Source organism: Oncorhynchus kisutch, linkage group LG14, assembly GCF_002021735.2.
Source record: "Oncorhynchus kisutch isolate 150728-3 linkage group LG14, Okis_V2, whole genome shotgun sequence".
NCBI lineage: Eukaryota > Metazoa > Chordata > Actinopteri > Salmoniformes > Salmonidae > Oncorhynchus > Oncorhynchus kisutch.
In genome coordinates this window covers 55,894,973-55,917,835 of record NC_034187.2, presented here as the reverse complement: position 1 = coordinate 55,917,835, position 22,863 = coordinate 55,894,973, and the positions used below count along the sequence as shown (strand labels likewise).

Below are 22,863 nucleotides of genomic sequence, written 5' to 3'. Positions count from 1 at the left end.
ACCACACCAGGAGAGACAAACCCCTACTCCTCCAGACACCACACCAGGAGAGACAAACTACTACTCCTCTAGACACCACACCAGGAGAGACAAACCCCTACTCCTCCAGACACCACACCAGGAGAGACAAACCCCCTACTCCTCCAGACACCACACCAGGAGAGACAAACCCCTACTCCTCCACACACCACACCAGGAGAGACAAACCCCTACTCCTCCAGACACCACACCAGGAGAGACAAACCCCTACTCCTCCAGACACCACACCAGGAGAGACAAACTCCTACTCCTCTAGACACCACACCAGGAGAGACAAACCCCTACTCCTCCAGACACCACACCAGGAGAGACAAACCCCTACTCCTCTAGACACCACACCAGGAGGGACAAACCCCTACTCCTCTAGACACCACACCAGGAGAGACAAACCCCTACTCCTCCAGACACCACACCAGGAGAGACAAACCCCTACTCCTCTAGACACCACACCAGGAGAGACAAACCCCTACTCCTCCAGACACCACACCAGGAGAGACAAACCCCTACTCCTCTAGACACCACACCAGGAGAGACAAACCCCTACTCCTCCAGACAACACACCAGGAGAGACAAACCCCTACTCCTCTAGACACCACACCAGGAGAGACAAACCCCTACTCCTCCAGACACCACACCAGGAGAGACAAACCCCTACTCCTCCAGACACCACACCAGGAGAGACAAACCCCTATTACATAAGCAGAATCAGAGAAAATTGTAACCCGACTGTTCCTGTAATTATCAACCCCATGAGTGAGGTGCCACTTACGTTCTGGAATGAGTCATCAACTACACGGTGCTTTTTCTAATGTCAGACTTTTGACTTTATAATGTGATGCGCTGCACAGTGGGACGAAGATCATCCCGATGCAGCGGTCACTCACTCCGGCAAGCTCGCCAAATGTTGTGCGGTCCTTTGCATGGGGGTGATGTAAGTTTCCTTCAACAATCAGTCTTCCAGACAGATGACACAGACACAGTAACCTTGGTATAAAACTCTTTAGTCATAAAATTGCAGACAGAGTTTCACACACAGAATACCTCAGTAGTCTATAGTAAAGATCTGTGTGGCGAAACAGGAGACCACACTCTTTATACAACCTACCGTCAATCATATCTTAACATTGTTGCATTGGATTAGATACAAAGTATCTAAGATGAGAAAAACATGTCTAGACTGTGGTTTCTCACTCTACTATCTCTGCCTTGACCCTGTGTTACTATCAGCAGGTGCAGATGATTCTCAGCCTGAGAACTGAAGCAGTACATCTCCATTTACCCAGTACTTTTCCATCATTGCGCATTGCAAGCATACAAAGGTTATCACATATATACAGTAATTATGGCACTGGTGTAGCCCCACACCCAACCCCCAGGGTAACCCCCAGCAATGTTACAGTGGAATTTAGATGTAGGCTACAGTATAGTCACATGGTATGATGTTAAAATATTAGAGAAGCACATTGGTCGGAACAACGTCTAGCCTCTTAGTGAATGTCTCAATGAAAAAACAATCATAACGTATGAGAAAATTGTATTTTGAAATGCAAATACTATTGAATCTGTAGGCAAATTTCCATAGTGATTTTGACGTCAGTGGACCTGCATGAGGGGTGTGTCAGATGAATGTAGGGGTTTTGAAGGGGCTGAATGTTGTAGTCCTACTTTCCCTAATGATTTACATGGGTTTGACAGATAGACAAGAAGTCAGAGAAATATACAGTAAGCAAGCAACGTCAGAAAAGAATGATAAAGACAAAATATTATCCTAACATCCAAAACATGCAGCTGCACAACAGTATACTGGTAGTCCACTTTCCATTATATTAGCCAACAGTGGTGGAAAAAGTACTCAATTGTCATACTTGAGTAAAAGTAAAGATATCTAAATAGAAAATGACTCAAGTAAAAATGAAAGTCACCCAGTAAAATACTACTTGAGTTAAAGTATTTGGTTTTAGATATACTTATGTATCAAAAGTAAATGGAATAAGCCAACCAGACAGCACATTTCTTTTTAAATTGACGGATAGCCAGGGGCACACTATCACACTAAGACATAATTTTACAAACCGGCATTTGTGTTTAGTGAGTCTGCCAGATCAGAGGCAGTACGGATGACCAGGGATGTTCTCTTGATAAGTGTGTGAATTGGGCAATTTTTCTGTCAAAATGTAACAAGGATTTGTGTGTGTCAGGGAAAATGTATGGAGTAAAAAGTACATTATTTTTATTAGGAATGTAGTGAAGTAAAAGTACAATTTGGAAAAAATATATAAATAGTAAATTACAGATACCTTCAAAAACACTTTAGTACTTTAAAGTATTTTTACTTACCGGTAACTATTTACACCACTGCTTCAGGCCAATATGTTTAATTGATTAGAAACAGGGAACAACAGTCGATCTTATTAAAAGGCCGACTTACCTTCAAATAGCCTACGCAACAGCCTATCGGCCTATGCGATAATAAGCACATAGTGGAGTTTATTGTAGGCGCAAGGATGCGACAGGTGCATCTATCTGCTTGGGCTCTATAGGCTACTTCTTGACGTTGACCTACGTCTATATGTCAACATAGTCTATATTAAACCCAAATAAATAAGTGCATGTTCTAACATGTATGGTGATAGGCTGCTAGCATCATATACCGATACAGCATATAGGCAATGTATGTGCCTGGAGAACGTGTACATTTGCTTGAGCCCTACTTGTCCTTAGCAAACATCTGCATGATGATGAATTCAGTGCATCATTGTCAAGCAATATCTTAAATAGACGTAAAGCCTGTGCTAATGTCCCTGCATAGACTATAGGGGGTTTAATGGCCACACATATAATATAAAGCCTAAATAATTATTTTGTTTTGTTTTTTCAGGCTCAAATGTCGATATAATTTAGGTTTTATATATACACATGTACATACTTGTTTGACCTATTATTCAGCTTTTGACACTCTAAAATCCTATGTGTTTATCAAGCCAGATAATTTAAGCAAAAACTGACTTTCTTGTCTTTTGGTACAAATACATCTTTGGGATGACTCTGAGGTAGTTTTCCAACCCCATAACCCTGGTGCACATGGGGGGGATAGATTGACATATCATAACATAGCTGCATCTGAATGTTCACTAAAGGGACACTTATTAAATAATGTCTTCAGAACAGCGTTGAAGGAGGCTAACAAGGTGATAGAGATCAACCCTTACCTGCTGGGGACCATGTCTGGTAGTGCTGCTGACTGCCAGTACTGGGAGAGACTGCTGGCTAAGGAGTGCAGGTCTGTTAGAGCTTGTCTCTGTTGGATTGAGTCCCGCTATACAGTTACATATCACTATCATTGATGCCTGTCTGGGTAAGTCTGTTTGGCTGTCAAGCAGTGGCATGTATGCATGCGTGCTAAGGGAGGCCAGTCCCCCCCCCCACCCCAACCCAACATCACATCAAGCCAAACACTTAATTTGACAGAAAAAAAACTTGAATTGTTGCACCTCGTTGTGTAGTGTGGGAGCAAAAGGTACATATAGGGACAAACATAATACAATTGAGCAAAGAAAGGTGTACATTAGACCACAAGAGGAAGAGGACACACTTAGAGTGCATTTGCCATTCTGGTAAAAACAGGAAACCAAGAAATAACAGACGTAATAGCAAAGCCATAAAATGAATAAATGTTTAGGGTAAAATGCATTGTCTATTGTATAGGACAGGAAACCAAAGCAAGGCCATGAGAGCATCGGACAGCTGGACATACCGAGGTCAGAGGACACACAAGGGAGAGGGTCAGCCAAATGACCAACGGATAGACTATGGTCATAGGACATAAATTGTTAGGACAGGAAGAGAAGAGACACATAGTCTACTAGTCCTAATAAGGACAGACATACCAAAGAACACACCAAGCTAAACATAAGGGGCCCATAGGATAAGATGGGCATGTATTATTTTTGGGACATGAAGTGGTCCTGCCACCATTATAACTTAACTGAAAGCAGATATGGGCGTTGTTGGGCGTGAACAAGCAGGAAGCACAGATTGAAAGATAATGGTGGCAGATGGACTGAGGGAAGTAACTTCATTTGCATGTGGGATTGACTCATATGTTGTATGTGTATAAATACAGAGCCAGTGATCTGGAAAAGTGTGTGTTCCGCGGACCATCTAGGCTTCTGATATGTTTGTATTAAAAGCCTATATTGAATTCACAAGTTCTTGTAAGTGTTATATTTTGAAACGATCCTCCACGACACTAGCTAGCTAAAATTGTCTCTTTCCTAAATTAGCCATGGATGGAGATAGGAATTTGGACTGATGGTTTTACTTAATTCTCCAAACTGGACAATGATTACAATGTAAATTCTGATCCAACCATAAATTCATACATTGTGCCTCTGGCCTGAGAGGATGGATGTTCCGTATCCAATCAAATCAAAGTTTATTTGTCACGTGCGCCGAATACATGCTTACTTACAGGCTCTAACCAACAGTGCAAAAAAGGTATTTGGTGAACAATAGGTAAGTAAAGAAATAAAAACAACAGTAAAAAGAAAGTAAAAAATACAATGCAGAGAGCCCGGTTAGCCAATGTGTGGGGGCACTGATTGGTCGGCCCAATTGAGGGAGTATGTACATGAATGTATAGTTAAAGTGACAATGCATATATAATAAACAGAGAGTAGCAGCAGCGTAAAAGAGGGGTTGGGGGCAGGCACACAATGCAAATAGTCCGGGTAGCCATTTGATTACCTGTTCAGGAGTCTTTTGGCTTGGGGGTAAAAACTGTTGAGACGCCTTTTTGTCCTAGACTTGGCACTCCGGTACCGCTTGCCATGCGGTAGTAGAGAGAACAGTCTATGACTGGGGTGGCTGGGGTATTTGACCATTTTTAGGGCCTTCTTCTGACACCGCCTGGTGTAGAGGTCCTGGATGACAGGCATCTTAGCCCCAGTGATGTACTGGGCCGTACGCACTACCCTCTGTAGTTCCTTGTGGTTGGAGGCCGAGCAATTGCCATACCAGGCAGTGATGCAACGCGTCAGAATGCTCTCGATGTTGCAGCCATAAAACCTTTTGAGGATCTGAGGACCAATGCCAAATCTTTTTGATTTCCTTAGGAGGAATAGGCTTTGTCGTGCCCTCTTCGCGACTGTCTTGGTGTGTTTAGACCATTCTAGATTGTTGGTGATGTGGACACCAAGGAACTTGAAGCTCTCAACCTGCTCCACTACAGCCCCGTCGATGACGATGGGGATGTGCTCGGTGCTCCTTTTCCTGTAGTCCACAATCATCTCCTTAGTCTTGGTTACGTTGAGGGATAGGTTGTTATTCTGGCACCACCTGGCCAGGTCTCTGACCTCCTCCCTATAGGCTGTCTCGTCGTTGTCGGTGATCAGGCCTACCACTGTTGTGTTGTCTGCAAAATTAATGATGGTGTTGGAGTCGTGCTTAGCCATGCAGTCGTGGGTGAACAGGCAGTACAGGAGGGGACTGAGCACGCACCCCTGGGGGGCTCTAGTGTTGAGGAGCAGCATGGCAGATGTGTTGCTACCTACCCTTACCACCTGTGGGCGGTGAGTCAGGAAGTCCAGGATCCAGTTGCAGAGAGAGGTGTTTAGTCCCAGGATCCTTAGCTTAGTGATGAGCTTTGAGGGTACTATGGTGTTGAACGCTGAGCTGTAGTCAATGAATAGCATTCTCACATAGGTGTTCCTTTTGTCCAGGTGGGAAAGGGCAGTGTGGAGTGCAATAGAGATTGCATCATCTGTGGATCTGTTTGGGCGGTATGCAAATTGGAGCGGGTCTAGGGTTTCTGGGATAATGGTGTTGATGTGAGCCATTACCAGCCTTTCAAAGCACTTCATGGCTACGGACGTGAGTGCTCCGGGTCTGTAGTCATTTAGGCAGGTTGCCTTTGTGTTCTTGGGCACAGGGGCCATGGTGGTCTGCTTGAAACATGTTGGTATTACAGACTCAATCAGGGACATGTAGCTCGATGTAGTAGGCTAATGTTAACTAGCTGGATAATCATTTCCCATGCACGAAAGGAAGTTAGTCTAGCGAGCAAGCATTTTAGCCAGGTAGACTAGGACAACAAAAACTAAAAGTGTACGGTATGACAGGGTGATAGACCGTTTCGTCAACATGAAAGAGAGAAGGATGGCATTGGTGTTTCTCTACAAGTAGGGTGTTTAACTTCTACACACACACACACACACACAAACAGAAATCAGTACCATGGACAGCCACATAATGTTTAGCATATGTTGATTTGACCCAATTGTTTTTAGAATATTTTAGCTGTCACTGTTTTAGACTAGGCATGGGTGATTTAATGAAGTTGAAGTTGAAATGGTCCTGGAATAGTGGAGGCATCTCCTGTTTTCTTTGCAACTTGTTCTAAATAAATAGTTGTTCACTAGTCCGAAAATGTCAGAAACATTAACTTGCTTGACCATGTTGTCGGTCATGTAACTGTACATGCAATATGCTTTATGGACTTCACTGGACAGAGGTTACTTTCTGGTTTTATGATGAAACAAAGATTTGGTTGAATTTATTCTGCCACTGTGTCTTCTTATTGTCTCTGCCTTATACGTGTATACAGTGGGGCAAAAAAGTATTTAATTGTGCAAGTTCTCCAACTTAAAAAGATGAGAGAGGCCTGTAATTTTCATCATAGGTACACTTCAACTATGACAGACAAAAAGAGAAAAAAATCCAGAAAATCACATTGTAGGATTTTTCATGAATTTATTTGCAAATTATGGTGGAAAATAAGTATTTGGTCACCTACAAACAAGCAAGATTTCTGGCTCTCACAGACCTGTAACTTTAAGAGGCTCCTCTGTCCTCCACTCGTTACCTATATTAATGGCACCTGTTTGAACTTGTTATCAGTATAAAAGACACCTGGCCACAACCTCAAACAGTCAAAAAAAGTTATATTTCATCTTTTTAAGTGGGAGAACTTGCACAATTGGTGACTGACTAAATACTTTTTTGCCCCACTCTATATATCACAGTCGCAAGGCATATGAACTGACAGGTTATAGAGCAAACAATGCAATTATCACACAACATAGGTTGTAGTATGGCTTTTTTCCTGGCTTGGCTTCCCTGGTGATTTTACCCACACACCACTACTGTGGATGAAGAGAAAATGAACCAATCAATTTCTATACATTCAATACAAATACATGGGAAATAAAGTAAGCACTGCATAACCATACCAATATCAACCAGTAACTCTGTAGTTACCATCTACTCAATGGGTTGGCCATAATACTTATCTAGACTAGCCCTCTCCTGTATTGGTGTTAATGATATGCTTCCAAGCCACATTAATGCCTTCATGTCTCTGGGGTGTTAAAATGTATCTGGAAGTAAACCAGTGTTTTAGCACTCTGACTGCCTTGTCTCATACAGTGACTGACCATCTCTTTGTGTCTCAGTCTGTACAAACTGAGGAACAAGCAGAGGATCTCAGTGTCTGCAGCCTCTAAGCTGCTGTGTAACATGATGCTGGGATACAGAGGCATGGGCCTCTCCATGGGCAGCATGATCGTTGGCTGGGACAACAAGGTACAGGGGGGGAGGAGTGTGTTTGTGTGTGTTTATTTGAAAGCCTTGTTTTATAGCCTACATTTTCATCTTCATGGTTCCCAACATTTTTGAGTATCATTGAAGTGTCAGAACTGATCCACTGCTACAGGAAGGGCATGTTCTGATCCCAGATCAGCCTTCACATCTACACAGACACTATGTTCTGATCCCAACACTGCTCCAAAGAAAGAGTTTCAAACTGCATACTCTTGCATCAATTGTTTAACCTGAAGGTCTTACATGCCTAAAAATGTTTGTATCTCAGGTTTACATACAGAATAATACAAAATGTTCTGAGACCAGGTTGATTCAAATGTACAGCATATGATAATCTACAAGTTATTTCCTAGTGCCAGTTATTGGAAAACATTTGTAGGATTGTTTAATACTGTCAGGGGTGCGTAACTGGTGGCAGGGAAGTCAAACTCAGGAGAGCAGAACTTGGTAAATAGCCAGACACGTTTAATATACATAACTATCGGTATACAAAAAACAAAACAAAAACACATGGGCACAAAACCCGTATCGCACCAATTACAGAATGCACACGTACTACAATAAACAATTCCCGACAAGGACATGGGGGAAACAGAGGGAACATATACATGTAATTAGGGAATTGAAACCAGGACAAAACAAATGGAACATGAAAAATGCCTGAACAAGGAGAGGAACTGACTTCGGAAGAAGTCGTGACAAATACAAACCTTGACTTTTATTTGCTCTTTAAAGTGGGATGAGAGTTGTGACTTGACAACTCAGTAACTTGAAGAGGTTCAGTCAAATGCTTTAGCCTACTAAATGGTCAAGTAACCTCATTAGCAACAGTTTAAGTAGAAAGTAAAATGCAGTCCTTATTGTTCTTATCCAGCATATCTGCTGCTTTTGAGGCTGTTTTCCATTGTCTCCTTATAAGGCTGTGAATTCGCCAGGAATGAGCCTGCCCTTTCTGTCGTTTCTCCAAGGTGTCTGCAGCATTGTGACGTATTTGTAGGCATATCATTGGAAGATTGGCCATAAGAGACTACATTTACCAGGGGTCCGCCCGGTGTCCTTTGTCTAAATTGGTGCGTAATCTACAAGCTGCACGCAGTCATCCAGTGATTGAGAGGAGAGAGGAGGCTTTTAACGAACGATATATCATGAAGAGATATGTGAAAAACACCTTGAGGATTGATTCTAAACAACGTTTACCATGTTTCAGTCGATATTATGGAGATAATTTGGAAAAAAGTTATGCGTTTTGAAGACTGAATTTTCGTTTTTTTTTGGTAGCCAAACGTGACGCACCAAACGGAGCAATTTCTCCTAAACAAATAATCTTTCAGGAAAAACTGAGCATTTGCTATCTAACTGAGAGTCTCCTAACAAAAGGCTAAGCTTGAGAGCTAGCATATTAATTTCATTTCATTTGCGATTTTCATGAATAGTTAACGTTGTGTTATGCTAATGAGCTGCGGGGATAATTACTCTCCTGGATACAGGTTTTTTTCGTAGCTAAACGTGACGCACAAAACGGAGCGATTTCTCCTAAACAAATAATCTTTCAGGAAAAACTGAGCATTTGCTATCTAACTGAGAGTCTCCTCATTGAAAACATCTGAAGTTCTTCAAAGGTAATGATTTTATTTGAATGATTTTCTGGTTTTTGTGAAAATGTTGCCTGCTAATGCTAACGCTAAATGCTACGCTAGCTGCGCTAGCTGTTACACAAATGCTTGTTTTGCTATGGTTGAGAAGCATATTTTGAAAATCTGAGATGATAGTGTTGTTAACAAAAGGCTAAGCTTGAGAGCTAGCATATTAATTTCATTTCATTTGCGATTTTCATGAATAGTTAACGTTGCGTTATGGTAATGAGCTTGAGGCTGTATTCACGATCCCGGATCCGGGATGGCTTGACGCAAGAAGTTAACCACTAGGCTACCTGCCGCCCCATCAACTTCATACAGGTCATCAAAATATACACCTTCCTAATATTGAGTTGCACTAACTTTTGCCCTCAGAACAGACTTAATTCCTCTGGGCATGGACTCTACAAGGTGTCGAAATCATTCCACAGGGATGCTGGCCCATGTTGACTCCAACGCTTCCAACAGTTGTGTCAAGTTGGCTGGAAGTCCTTTGGGTGGTGGCCCAATCCTGATACACACGGGAAAGTGTTGAGCATGAAAAACCCAGCAGCATTGCAGTCCTTGACACTCAAACCAGTACGTACACCTGGAGTCTACTACCATACCCCGTTCTAAGGCACTTAAATATGTTGACCATTCACCCTCTGAATGGCACACATCCCTCTCTCAATGATCCATGTCCCCTTCATCTACACTGATTGAAGTGGATTTAACAGGTGACATCAATAAGGAATCATAGTTTTCACCTGGATTCACATGATTAGTATGTCATGAAAAGAGCAGTATATTATATTATTTCTTAAGCCCATATACAAATGTATTTTCTGTTTAGAACATATCTTACTGAAAACATTATTAAAAAAGGCCCAGTATGGCACTTTCCTTCAAATGTGTAGAGCATTCATAAAGTACAAAGTAGAAACAAAACACTTACAATACATGTTCACTTGCCCCATCACCAACTACAGAAGGTACAGTCAAAAATGTGCTATGCCACATCGGGGGTGGTTCTATGCCCTCCCAGGCCCACCCCTTCCCAGTCACATGAAATCCATAGATTAGGCCCTAATGAATTTATTTCAAATTGATCAATTTCCTTATATGAACGTCAATTCAGCAAAATCTTTGAAACTGTTGCGTTTATATTTTTGTTCAATATATATATATAGAGTGTGTGTGACTGATGTGTAAGTATACGTATATGTTATGTTTTTGAGAAGTTTGTTGCTTCCTAAAACACATGAGAAAAGAGAGGTTACACATATAAACACATTCCAAACAGTAGCAGTATGTTCCAGTGTGGTAGTAGTTGAATCTCTAGTTTGGTCATTAATATGAGGACACCTTAAGTGACTTACTCTGATGTTACAGAAGTGCAGAGGTTTCTCAAATCTTCAGGAAACCTTACCCAGAGTTGTCCCAGTCAGTGTTGGAAGCTAAAACAGAAATAAAACACCAATGTTAGATAGAGACTGATTGAAAGATATGAGTTCAGGTTAATTTACAACTTCCTAATGCATGGTTCAAAGTAAATAAAACCATCCATATTAACTAAGTAGCTACAACAATTGACATCCAAGTTTGAACCAGCATCACAATCTACAAGGAAAAGAGACAACCACAAATGGATACAGTCAAACACAAAACAAAAATGTGATATTTTCATAACAGCGAACAATATGAACTGAGGTACTTACTGCTGGCTGGAACAAACCCTGAAACCGAGATAAACATGACGTTATTATTGACTCTGATAGCTTGCTTTTTTGGAATACAAAGATAATATAATGTTTGAGATGATGCTGAATCCTGTATTCCTTCTGCATATCCTACTGCAGACTTGACATAAAGCCTTCGTGACAAGTCTTTATTTACATCAAACAGATTCAAATCAAACAGATTGTACTTCTACCATCACTACTATACTAATGCTTTTAAACCAGTACTATGACCTGACTACTACTTCTAAACTACTAAGTGAATCACTGCTTATAATATCTTTCCTCATTCACCTTTCTTACTCTTCTTCTTCCAAATGATGACCCCAACAACAACAACAACAACAACCAGGAGGAAAGCTACCACCCCTCCAATGTAGAGGACAATGTTGGGGGCTGGGTCCTCTGTAATCATCAGAACAGAGCATTCAGACTACAGTGCAAGATAACACATTTCCATCTCAAATGAAATCCAAGCAGCATTCCCCTACATGTAAAAAACAAATGATAATAACAATTCAGGAGGTCAATGAGAACATGCAGTCAGACAGGTAGCTTTACTGAGCACATGAGGGAACTTAAATGAGGAATATTGGGTACATTTAGTAAGAGGGTTAGGTATAGTGTGTATTTTAATCTCTCCCTCTTACTCCAGTTGGTCTGGATCTCAGACTCAGTCAGAACCTTGATGAAGTCCTTCTTGATACCAGTGACCTGAACCACACACTGATACTTGTTGTTCTTCCACTCCTCAGGCATCACTGTGAGGTGGGTGCTTTTCTGGAAGGTTTCATCATCGTTGAAGAGAATCTCTCCATGCTCCACACCTTCATGTTGGTATTTTCCATATTTCTGCCAGAACACCATGACTCCACTGGGGTAGAAACCTGTAGCGTGGCAGGTCACTGGAGAGGAGGGGGTCTTCTGGAGCAGAGACACTGAGGGAGGGACTGGAGGGAATGAGAGAATTCAGACATTTCAGTGGTGATATTTTGAAATGAGCGCAGACTAAAAGCATCTACATTTATCCAAATGATACCATAAATGGTGATTTCTGTAGATAACACAGAATCAGTAAAGATAAAGGATGTTGGTGGTATAGATGAATGTCACAACAATATGGTGCATTCTGGATCATTAACCAAACATATTTCACTGTTGTTCCATAACCATTCAATGTTCCTAAGTGACACATCTACAATTATGTAGTAGTAGATGTCAAGTGTTGCATAAAAAATGTGACATTTCTGAATGTTTACCTGTCCTCATCAGAGTGCTCTTCCCATTGTCCACCTGCTTCTTCAGGCAATCAATGCAGGTCTGGGAGAAGTAGTTCTTCCAGAAGCCCAGTCTACTGATGTCACTGTTCCACTCATCCTGCATGAAATTAGCTTGCGGTTTACGAGATTTCCAAGTTAATGTCTCCATGTCGTACTCAAGGAAGTTCTCCCCATTATAACCCAGCTGTCCAAACCCCTCTGTCTGTTCAGTCTCATCATCCCGTGAGCAGCCATACATGTACTGGAGAATGTGGACTCCTGAAAGAGAGAGAGGGTCAACAACACTGTGCAATCTGTTCTCCAGATTCAGTCTGCCAGTGGGATCTCCATCATCATGTTTTAGTTGTTCAACCAGACAGGAATAAAACAGATCAGCTCAGACTCTATAGTGTGATGATGTCACACCTTCACCACAGAGACAGAGAGGTGATGAGGAGACTCAGAGTGTGGCTCTATTCTACACCGGCTGATGTTGGCATGGTTCTATCTACTGTGTTGAAGATACACATTGTGTTCAGTACAGTAGTGTTATTCTAACAAATGGATGTTGTGTAGAACTGTAGTTCAGTGAGGTGTGTAAATGAATAAAACACTGTTGACAAATGAAGACTGTCCTCTAGTGATGATGTCAGAGATAAATAGAGGACGAGAGAGAGGATCCTCTGTCCAGTCAGAAACAACAGGAGAGAGATGGAGACTAACATGAGGAAGATTATCTCTCAATAACATAAGACTACTGGAGCTGTGTGTGATCCCCAGATCATGAGGGTGACAGGTGAGTGAGTGTGTGTGTCTGTAGAGAGTAGAAAAAGAAAAAAAATCGGCATGGCCATTAAATTAGGGCCGATTTCAAGTTTTCATAATCAAAAATCGGTATTTATGGCTGCCGATTTGCAGATTATTTTATATATGTTTTATATACCTTTTTAACTAGGCAAGTCAGTTAAGAACACATTCTTATTTTCAATGATGGCCTGGGAACAGTGGGTTAACTGCCTCGTTCAGGGGCAGGACGACAGATTTTCACCTTGACAGCTCGGGGAACCAATCTTGCAACCTTACAGTTAACTAGTCCAACGCAATAACGACCTGCCTCTCTCTCGTTGCACTCCACCAGGAGACTGCCTGTTACGCGAATGCAGGAAGCCAAGGTAAGTTGCTAGCTAGCATTAAACGTATCTTATAAAAAACAATCAATCATAGTCACTAGTTAACTACACATGGTTGATGATATTACTAGATATTATCTAGCGTGTCCTGCGTTGCATATAATCTGACTGAGCATACAAGCATACAAGTATCTAAGTATCTGACTGAGCAGTGGTAGGCAGAAGCAGGCGCGTAAACATTCATTCAAACAGCACTTTCGTGCGTTTTGCCAGCAGCTCTTCGTTGTGCGTCAAGCATTGCGCTGTTTATGACTTCACGCCTATCAACTCCCGAGATGAGGCTGGTGTAACCGAAGTGAAATGGCTAGCTAGTTAGCGCGCGCTAATAGCGTTTCAAATGTCACTCGCTGAGCCTTCTAGTAGTTGTTCCCCTTGCTCTGCATGGGTAACGCTGCTTCGATGGTGGCTGCTGTCGTTGTGTTGCTGGTTCGAGCCCAGGGAGGAGCGAGCAGAGAGACAGAAGCTATACTGTTACACTGGCAATACTAAAGTGCCTATAAGAACATCTAATAGTCAAAGGTTAATGAAATACAAATGGTATAGAGGGAAATAGTCCTATAATTCCTATAATAACTACAACGTAAAACTTCTTACCTGGGAATATTGAAGACTCATGTTAAAAGGAACCACCAGCTTTCATATGTTCTCATGTTCTGAGCAAGGAACTGAAACGTTAGCTTTCTTACATAGCACATATTGCACTTTTACTTTCTTCTCCAACACTTTGTTTTTGCATTATTTAAACCAAATCGAACATGTTTCATTATTTATTTGAGGCTAAATTGATTTTATTGATGTATTATATTAAGTTAAAATAAGTGTTCATTCAGTATTGTTGTAATTGTCATTATTACAAATATATCCGGTATCTGCTATTTTGGTCCTCCAATAAATCGGTATTGGTATCGGCGTTGAAAAATCATAATCGGTCGACCTCTAGTAGAGAGTTCTCCTGAGAGGCCTGATCAGCTCATGCAGCAGAGCCCAAAGGGAGTCACTGGGAGCTTTGGTCCAGAGCAGAGAAGCCAAACACATCATCACTAACATCATCACCATGTTCTGCTCCTCTGCTTCTCTCACTGTCCCATCAGATAAGAGAGACACTCAGAGAGACTGAGGAGACTACAGCTCTACTGTGGGGGACAGCTGGGCGCACACACACACACAGCATGAAAGCCCCAGGGAGCAGACTAGAAAGACTGACTGAGGTATTGACTGACAAATAAAACTAGCACATGCATCTCAAGCAGAGATCTGACATTCGGGTAATTGGAGATTGACCGTACCAATGCACAAAGATGCTTATAGTTTGATTCCATTTACAGTGGTGGTTTGGTCATAGTCATCTGTCCTTCACACACTTAAAGCAGCACACAGTAGTTTTTAAAGTGAATGCTGTGCTGGTGTCCGGGAGTGGGACCATACATACAGTAAACATAAGCTGAGAAACAAAGGAGTCCATGTTAGATGCTTTCTAATACTGAAGTCAGCTAATGATGCTGTGTGGTAAGTGTGTGAAGGAAACGGAAACAGGAAGGAGGGGCAGATCTGTACATCCCTGATATTCTAGATCTGTAACTTTACTGATCACTTCTCTAATCCTGATTAATTATTGTCTCCTAGAATAAGGGATTTTGACAGTTTATACAAACACAACTGATCAGATGAGGTAAAGATGAAGGACTTACCTCCACTTTGGTTCAAATGCTGCTTTAGATTAGCGACTTCAGCTTTGAATGACTTCTGGGAATAAAAGAAATTCTCTTTCTCCTTCTCCCAGAACTCTGTGTCTGTCTGCTTCATCCAGTCCTTTTCGGGCACCGCTTTCTGGATGTTGCTGTCATAGTGAACCATCTGAACACCATCCACCATCCCCACAACCATAAACTCTGGGAAGTTATGAAGTTCAGAAGATGCAGTGTAGAAATGCTCCAGGGAGTGAGTCACTAAGGGCAAAAAGTACATGTTAATGTTGAATTCTGAACAGATAATTGTTTTTCAAAGTCATGTAGACTAGACAGAGGTTTACATTTTCTCTATATTCACTTTTTAGTTTCTCCACACTATTCTTTAATAAACTGGTTGTTTATTGAATATTACTTTGAACAAAATAGGTGTTTTTGTTCAACTGCAGGATGACATTTACAAGGAGTTTCAAAGACAACATGCAACCCCTCGTTATTACACCTTTTGTGTATCAGGCATGGAGAACCAATTTTCTTGATTATTGTAGGAATAACACTGCAGAGTCCATGTGCAAAACCTGTCATTGTTCACAGTCCTCTAGGGGTGTTGCTGACATCATATTCAGAGAGGAAGGTAAATGGTCAATTCTGTTTCTCAAAGGTGGCAGAATGGACTTTTAGCCTCTTATGAATGTCAGTAGCGCTCCAGTGCTGTTACTGAGAAAGCTATAGGCCGCTGCGAGTGAGACTTTTAAATAGGTTTACACTTGCAAGGCCGCTAGGCCAGACGGAATACAAAGGTACATTCTCAGAGCATGCGCAGGCCAGCTGGCAAGCGTCTTCACTGACATTTTCAACCTCTGCATGTCCCAGTCTGTAATCACAATATGTTTTAAGCTGACCATTGTTCCTGTTCCCAAGAACTTCAAGGTAACCTGCCTAAATGACTATCGTCCCGTAGCACTCACATCTGTAATCATGAAGTGCTTTGAAAGGCTGGTCATCAGTACATCGCTGGGGCCGAGCTCCCTGCCATCCAGGTTCTAACCTGCTATATTAATTATCCTAACATGCTATTGTAACGGTATAACTTTAGACCGTAACCCTCGCCCATACCCGGGCGCGAACCAGGGACCCTCTGCACACATCAACAACAGTCACCCACGAAGCCTCGTTACCCATCACTCCACAAAAGCCGTGGCCCTTGCAGAGCAAGGGGAACTACTACTTCAAGGTCTCAGTGCAAGTGACGTCACCGATTGAAACTCTATTTAGCGCGTACCACCGCTAACTAAGCTAGGCGTTTCACATCCGTTACACTATGAAAAAGTCATAGCTGTATCAAAGTGCTGAGTTTTTAGGTAATCTCTTCCAACTAATGACAGGGCTGTAGCTGGAAATGCATGTTGAAGATGGGAGATTGTGTGGTCTATTCATTCTTGAGATTGAAAAATCATAATCTGTCAATTCCGATACCGATTATTGAAGGACCAAAAAAGACAATACCGATTAAATCGGCCGGTTTTATATTATATGCTTACGAGCCTGCTGCTGCCTACCATTGCTCAGGCAGACATCTACCAAATCATAGACTTAATTATAATAAACACACAGAAATACGAGCCGTAGGTCATTAATATGGTCAAATCCGGAAACTATCATTTTGAAAACAAAACATTTATTCTTTCAGTGAAATACGGAACCGTTCCGTATTTTATCTAACAGGTAGCATCCATAAGTCTAAATATTGCTGTTACATTGCACAACCTTCAATGTTATGTCATAATTACATAAAATTCTGGCAAATTAGTTTGCAACGAGCTCGGTGGCCCAAACTGCTGCATATACACCGACTCTGCGTGCAATGAACGCAAGAGAAGTGACACAATTTCCCTAGTTTAATATTGCCTGCTTATTTGAATTTCTTTTAACTAAATATGCAGGTTTAAAAAAAGATATACTTCTGTGTATTGATTTTAAGAAAGGCATTGATGTTTATGGTTAGGTACATTCGTGCAACGATTGTGCTTTTTTCACAAATGCGCTTTTGTTAAATCTTCCCCCGTTTGGCGAAGTTGGCTGTCTTTGTTAGGAAGAAATATTCTCCACACAGTTCGCAACGAGCCAGGCAGCCCAAACTGCTGCATATACCCTGACACTGTTGCACAGAACGCAAGGGAAGTGACACAATTTCCCAAGTTAAAAGAAATTCATGTTAGCAGGCAAAATTAACTAAATATGCAGGTTTAAAAATATATACTTGTGTATTGATTTTAAGCAAGGCGTTGATGTTTATGGTTAGGTTGACATTGGTGCAACAACAGTGCTTTTTTCGCAAATGTGCTTGTTAAATAACCTGTTTGGCGAAGTAGGCTATGATTCAATGATAAATTAACAGGAACCGCACCGATTATATGCAATGCAGGAGAAGCTAAATAAACTAGGAATACCGTCAACCATGTGTAGTTAACTAGTGATTATGTTAAGATTGATTGTTTTTTTATAAGATAGGTTTAATGCTAGCTAGCACCTTACCTTGGCTCCTTGCTGCACTGGCATAACAGGTAGTCAGCCTGCCACGCAGTCTCCCTGTGGAGTGCAATGTAATCGGCCATGATCGGTGTCCAAAAATGCAGATTACCGATTGTTATGAAAACTTTAAATTGGCCCGAATTAAAATCGGCCATTCCGATTAAATCAGTCAACCTCTAATTAATTCTATACTATTCCAATCTGACAGTCATATTTGATCTACACAATGCATTTCTACCTGAACATTTTTTAAATATCCATTCTCCTGAATGGCCGTTGCCCCAAATGTACATAATCAAGTCAAACCAATTAACCAATTATATTTTGTACAGAGAAGTATAAATAAGTTGAGATGCTCAACTACTGTATGACTCTTTCAACATGCCACTGAAAAGCTTGAAAGCTGCAATTAATTTGATGATGTGTAAAATACTGTAGAGTAATTCAAAGCCATTTGCAAACACCAAATTAGATTCTTAGCATAAATAACTTTGAACCTCATTGTCCATCTGAGCACAAGTGTTTTTGTTTCAAAACACACACTATACCACTTGGGCTCCGGGCTGTATCACAACCGGCTGTGTTCAAGAGTCCCATAGTTGCCCAGCGTCGTCCGGGTTAGTGGACAGTTTGCCTGGGGTAGGCTGTCACTGTAAAATAAGAATTTGTTCTTAACTGATTTGCCTAGTTAAATAAAAGGTTAAATATTATTTATTATTATTAAAAAATGTTTAAAAAAATATATACCATCTTAAATACCTAAGGGATCATTTACTCAGAATACAAACTACATTGAAAAAAATATAAACGCAACATGTAAAGTGGTGATCATTACTAGGCATGCACAATATATCTTGTTTGAGTCCAGTAGGTCACATGACCAAGGAGCTATTGAAATGAGAAAGTTTGAAAAAATTCATATAAAAACGTGTGATATGATAATGGACAATCTAAAGGGTGTGCAATGTGTAGGGCCACTGAGTGGACATTCTGAACCTTGTTTGAAGTCAGGAGGTCACATGACCAAGGAGTTATTGAAATGTAAAAAAGTTTGTTCTTTGTTTATGCTCCCTAACTCAACTAGGAATACAAAATGCTGCTTCACCTTTCCACACGTTTATTAGCTTTGGAAAGCGAATTATTGGCCAAATCGTGAAAATAAGACCCGTGCAATGTTGTGCACAATTTTTCCAACATGACACTGATTTGGAGTCTGTGGCTCAAGTAGTTTGAAAGCTATTGAGGTTTGAAAGCGTGAATATCTGTAAAATATCCAACTTGAAAACTGTCTTTACCTCAGTCCTTTGATAAACATTTCCTGCAATTCTACTACACTTTATATTACTGGAGACATTAGCAGAATATTCTTTAATACGATGGTAGCCTAGGCCGACTCTACTGACAACAAAAACGACATTGTCTTGAATGCGACCATGTAGTCTAGGCCTATGTAAATGAGCCCAGGCAAAAAGGGATCCAGCTTTAGTAGGGATCCAGCTTTAGTCAATTTAATATCAAAAGTTATTTTTTTGCATTTTAGCTAAGACTTACCCTTTTCCTATCCTTAACCTGATTCTATTAACCTGCTGCCTAAATTCTCATCTGCTACTAAATGTCAAATATGATGTAAATTTGATAAAAGCTGGATCCCTTCTAGCCATGACCATGAAATTGTACAATGACGTCCATATAGCCTGGAGGACATTTTTGTCCAAAAAAACTCCAATGATTATCATACATTCATATGATAACCAATTGATAATTTGTTGAGAACTTTATTCATAAGAGGATGGAAAATGTTACATTACTGCCTAGGACAAAGGCCTTAATGGGATAGTTAACAGAGCAAGTTGTCTAATTGGTTGTTCCAGCCCAACAATAGATATAAATATTACATGACACTAAAACACCCGAATTAAACACAACCAAACAATTAAGCTATCAAAGTGTCACCAACAAAAAAGGTAAACAATAGGCCTATAGAAAATGGCATTCATTTTTCACATGTAAAATAGCACTTTTCAGTAGTACTTCGGTCAGTGACCGAAAGGTTGTTTGTTTGAATCTCAGAGCTGACAAGGTAAAAAAATAAAACGGTGATTCTGCCCCTGAACAACCCACTGCACTGTAAACTGTCATTGTAAATAAGATAAGATTTCTCTCTTAACTGACTTGCCTAGTTAAATAAAAGGTTTTTAAAAATTCTCTAGCTGCTCTTTTAAATAACTGTCAGTAAATATTTCAGAGGTGTTTATCCTCATTCAACTGCCCATGTGTAGTTTATTTCCTGTGATTGGTCCGGACCTCTGCCGAGCAGTGTTCTCATTAGTAATAAAACGCACCATGACGCACTTGGGAAAGGACAGACACCACCCTTTTGGAGCGAACCACGGTACGGTGTTTGGTGAGCACTCGAGCGCGGAGTGTTCACAACAGTCCAAACGAACTAAATTGTTAAACACACCAGAATTCGGAAAATAATCGCACCAAATATTGTTGTGAAAACCCCCTAAGAAACAGTAGATATGTTCCATGTGCGCTATTTCTATGCTTTACGGCTCAATATTAGTTTCTACGTCATTTACTTTCGGTTTTGGTTGTACACCAGTTTCAAACAGATCAAAGTACATTATTTTTTATTATAGAAAATATATTTCACAGCGGTTTAGATGGTACAATGATTCTATACACTATAACGTTACTTGCTTGTTTTGTCACGAACTAAAATTGGGTGAACTATTCGAATTTTTGAAACCAGGAAATGGCGTAACGTTAGCGATTTATGCATTGTGCATCTTTAAATTATAATTGTTTTATCCGTCATTGATCCGGAAGAAAAAGCTTGTAAAGTTTGTAAAAATAGAAAAGCCTAATTTGACGATAATAAGTCAAATGCATAGGCCTATTTGGCCTTATAACAACTAACGTTAAATAGTCAAGCTAAGAAAAAAATATCTTCCTAAATCTACAAAACATAAAACTTTACACTTACCAGCAAATGCTTCATGAAGGTGGCCTATTCCCATGAACATAAGCATAAAAGCCTTCATGTTGACGTTGGTCTGTCAATGACCGATGTGTTTGTTGTCTCTCCCGATGTTTCCGTCTGGGGTGAGAATTTAGACAGCCCAAGCATCAGTAAAATATGGGTGGAACCAAGCAGCAGAGGTTGAAACTAAAGGAAGCCTAAATGGTATCAATTCTGATTGGGCCTGGAGCTGGGGGTTGAGATATTCTAACTAATTGTGACGTGTTAGTCATTGCAACACTACTAGATAGTGTATGTCCCTACAGGGTTGAGTGCATTGAGTTACCGATATAGGAGGCCTACAATTGACCAATTGACTAGGATATATATATATATATATATATATATATATATATATATATATATATATATATATAGTTTGTCATAGCATATGTTTTATTGATTAAACCATATGGTTTTAATTTGATTTGACTGAAATTATGCAATCAACAATATTCCAGTGCAAGTTGGGGTGGCAAGTAGCCTAGTGGTTAGAACGTTGGGCTCGTAACTGTAAAGGTCGCTAGATCAAATCCCTGAGCTGACAAGGTAAAAATATGTTGTTCTGCCCCTGAACAAGGCAGTTAACCTACTGTTCCTAGGCTGTCATTGTAAATAAGAATTTGTTCTTAACTGCCTAGTTCAATTTAAGAAATGGACAGCAAAGGTGTGTGTTCGGAAAGTATTCAGACCCCTTGACTTTTTCCACATTTTGTTACATGTTGCCTTAATCTAAAATGGATGAAATAAATAAAAAATCCTCATCAAAATCTGCAAAGCGAAAAAAGGTTTAGACTTTTTTGCAAATGTATATAAAAAAAATCAAAAACAGAAATGCCTTATATACAGTATACCACAAAAGTGAGTACACCCCTCACATTTTTGTAAATATTTGAGTATATCTTTTCATGTGACAACACTGAAGAAATGACACTTTGCTACAATGTAAAGTAGTGAGTGTACAGCTTGTATAACAGTGTAAATTTGCTGTCCCCTCAAAATAACTCAACACACAGCCATTAATGTCTAAACCGCTGGCAACAAAAGTGAGTACACCCCTAAGTGAAAATGTCCAAATTGGGCCCAAAGTATCAATATTTTGTGTGGCCACCATCATTTCCCAGTACTGCCTTAACCCTCTTGGGCATGGAGTTCACCAGAGCTTCACAGGTTGCCACTGGAGTCCTATTCCACTCCTCCATGACGACATCACAGAGCTGGGGGATGTTAGAGACCTTGCACTCCTCCACCTTCCGTTTAAGGATGCCCCACAGATGCTCAATAGGGTTTAGGTCTGGAGACATGCTTGGCCAGTCCATCACCTTTACCCTCAGCTTCTTTAGCAAGGCAGTGGTCGTCTTGGAGGTGTGTTTGGGGTCGTTATCATGTTGGAATACTGCCCTGCGGCCCAGTCTCCGAAGGGAGGGGGATCATGCTATGCTTCAGTATGTCACAGTACATGTTGGCATTCATGGTTCCCTCAATGAACTGTAGCTCCCCAGTGCCGGAAGCACTCATGCAGCCCCAGACCATGACACTCCCACCACCATGCTTGACTGTAGGCAAAACAGACTTGTCTTTGTACTCCTCACCTGGTTGCCGCCACACACGCTTGACACCATCCGAACCAAATAAGTTTATCTTGGTCTCATCAGACCACAGGACATGGTTCCAGTAATCCATGTCCTTAGTCTGCTTGTCTTCAGCAAACTGTTTGCGGGCTTTCTTGTGCATCATCTTTAGAAGAGGCTTCCTTCTGGGACGACAGCCATGCAGACCAATTTGATGCAGTGTACGGCATATGGTCTGAGCACTGACAGGCTGATCCCCCACCCCTTCAACCTCTGCAGCAATGCTGGCAGCACGCATACGTCTATTTCCAAAAGACAACCTCTGGATATGACGCTGAGCATGTGCACTCAACTTCTTTGGTCGACCATGGCGAGGCCTATTCTGAGTGGAACCTGTCCAGTTAAACCGCTGTATGGTCTTGGCCACCGTGCTGCAGCTCAGTTTCAGGGTCTTGGCAATCTTCTTATAGCCCAGGCCATCTTTATGTAGAGCAACAATTCTTTTTTTCAGATCCTCAGAGAGTTCTTTGCCATGAGGTGCCATGTTGAACTTCCAGTGACCAGTCAGTATGAGGGAGTGTGAGAGCGATGACACCAAATTTAAC

The 22,863-nt window shown here is 40.9% G+C and overlaps 1 protein-coding gene across 1 annotated transcript in view; it reads right to left on the bottom strand.

Moving 5' to 3' along the window:
- The window catches only part of LOC109903610 (uncharacterized), a 32,128-nt gene extending 11,310 nt beyond the window's left edge, over nucleotides 1–20,818 (bottom strand). Inside the window, exons 1-7 of the mRNA XM_031789225.1 lie at nucleotides 20,652–20,818; nucleotides 15,131–15,388; nucleotides 12,253–12,531; nucleotides 11,644–11,943; nucleotides 11,288–11,398; nucleotides 10,973–10,990; nucleotides 10,684–10,711 (exon numbers count right to left, since the gene is read on the bottom strand). Coding sequence (XP_031645085.1) covers nucleotides 10,684–10,711; nucleotides 10,973–10,990; nucleotides 11,288–11,398; nucleotides 11,644–11,943; nucleotides 12,253–12,531; nucleotides 15,131–15,388; nucleotides 20,652–20,709 — 1,052 coding nt within the window. The 5' untranslated portion in view covers nucleotides 20,710–20,818. The remainder of the gene's footprint in view (nucleotides 1–10,683; nucleotides 10,712–10,972; nucleotides 10,991–11,287; nucleotides 11,399–11,643; nucleotides 11,944–12,252; nucleotides 12,532–15,130; nucleotides 15,389–20,651) is intronic.
- Between the last annotated feature and the right edge of the window lie 2,045 nt (nucleotides 20,819–22,863).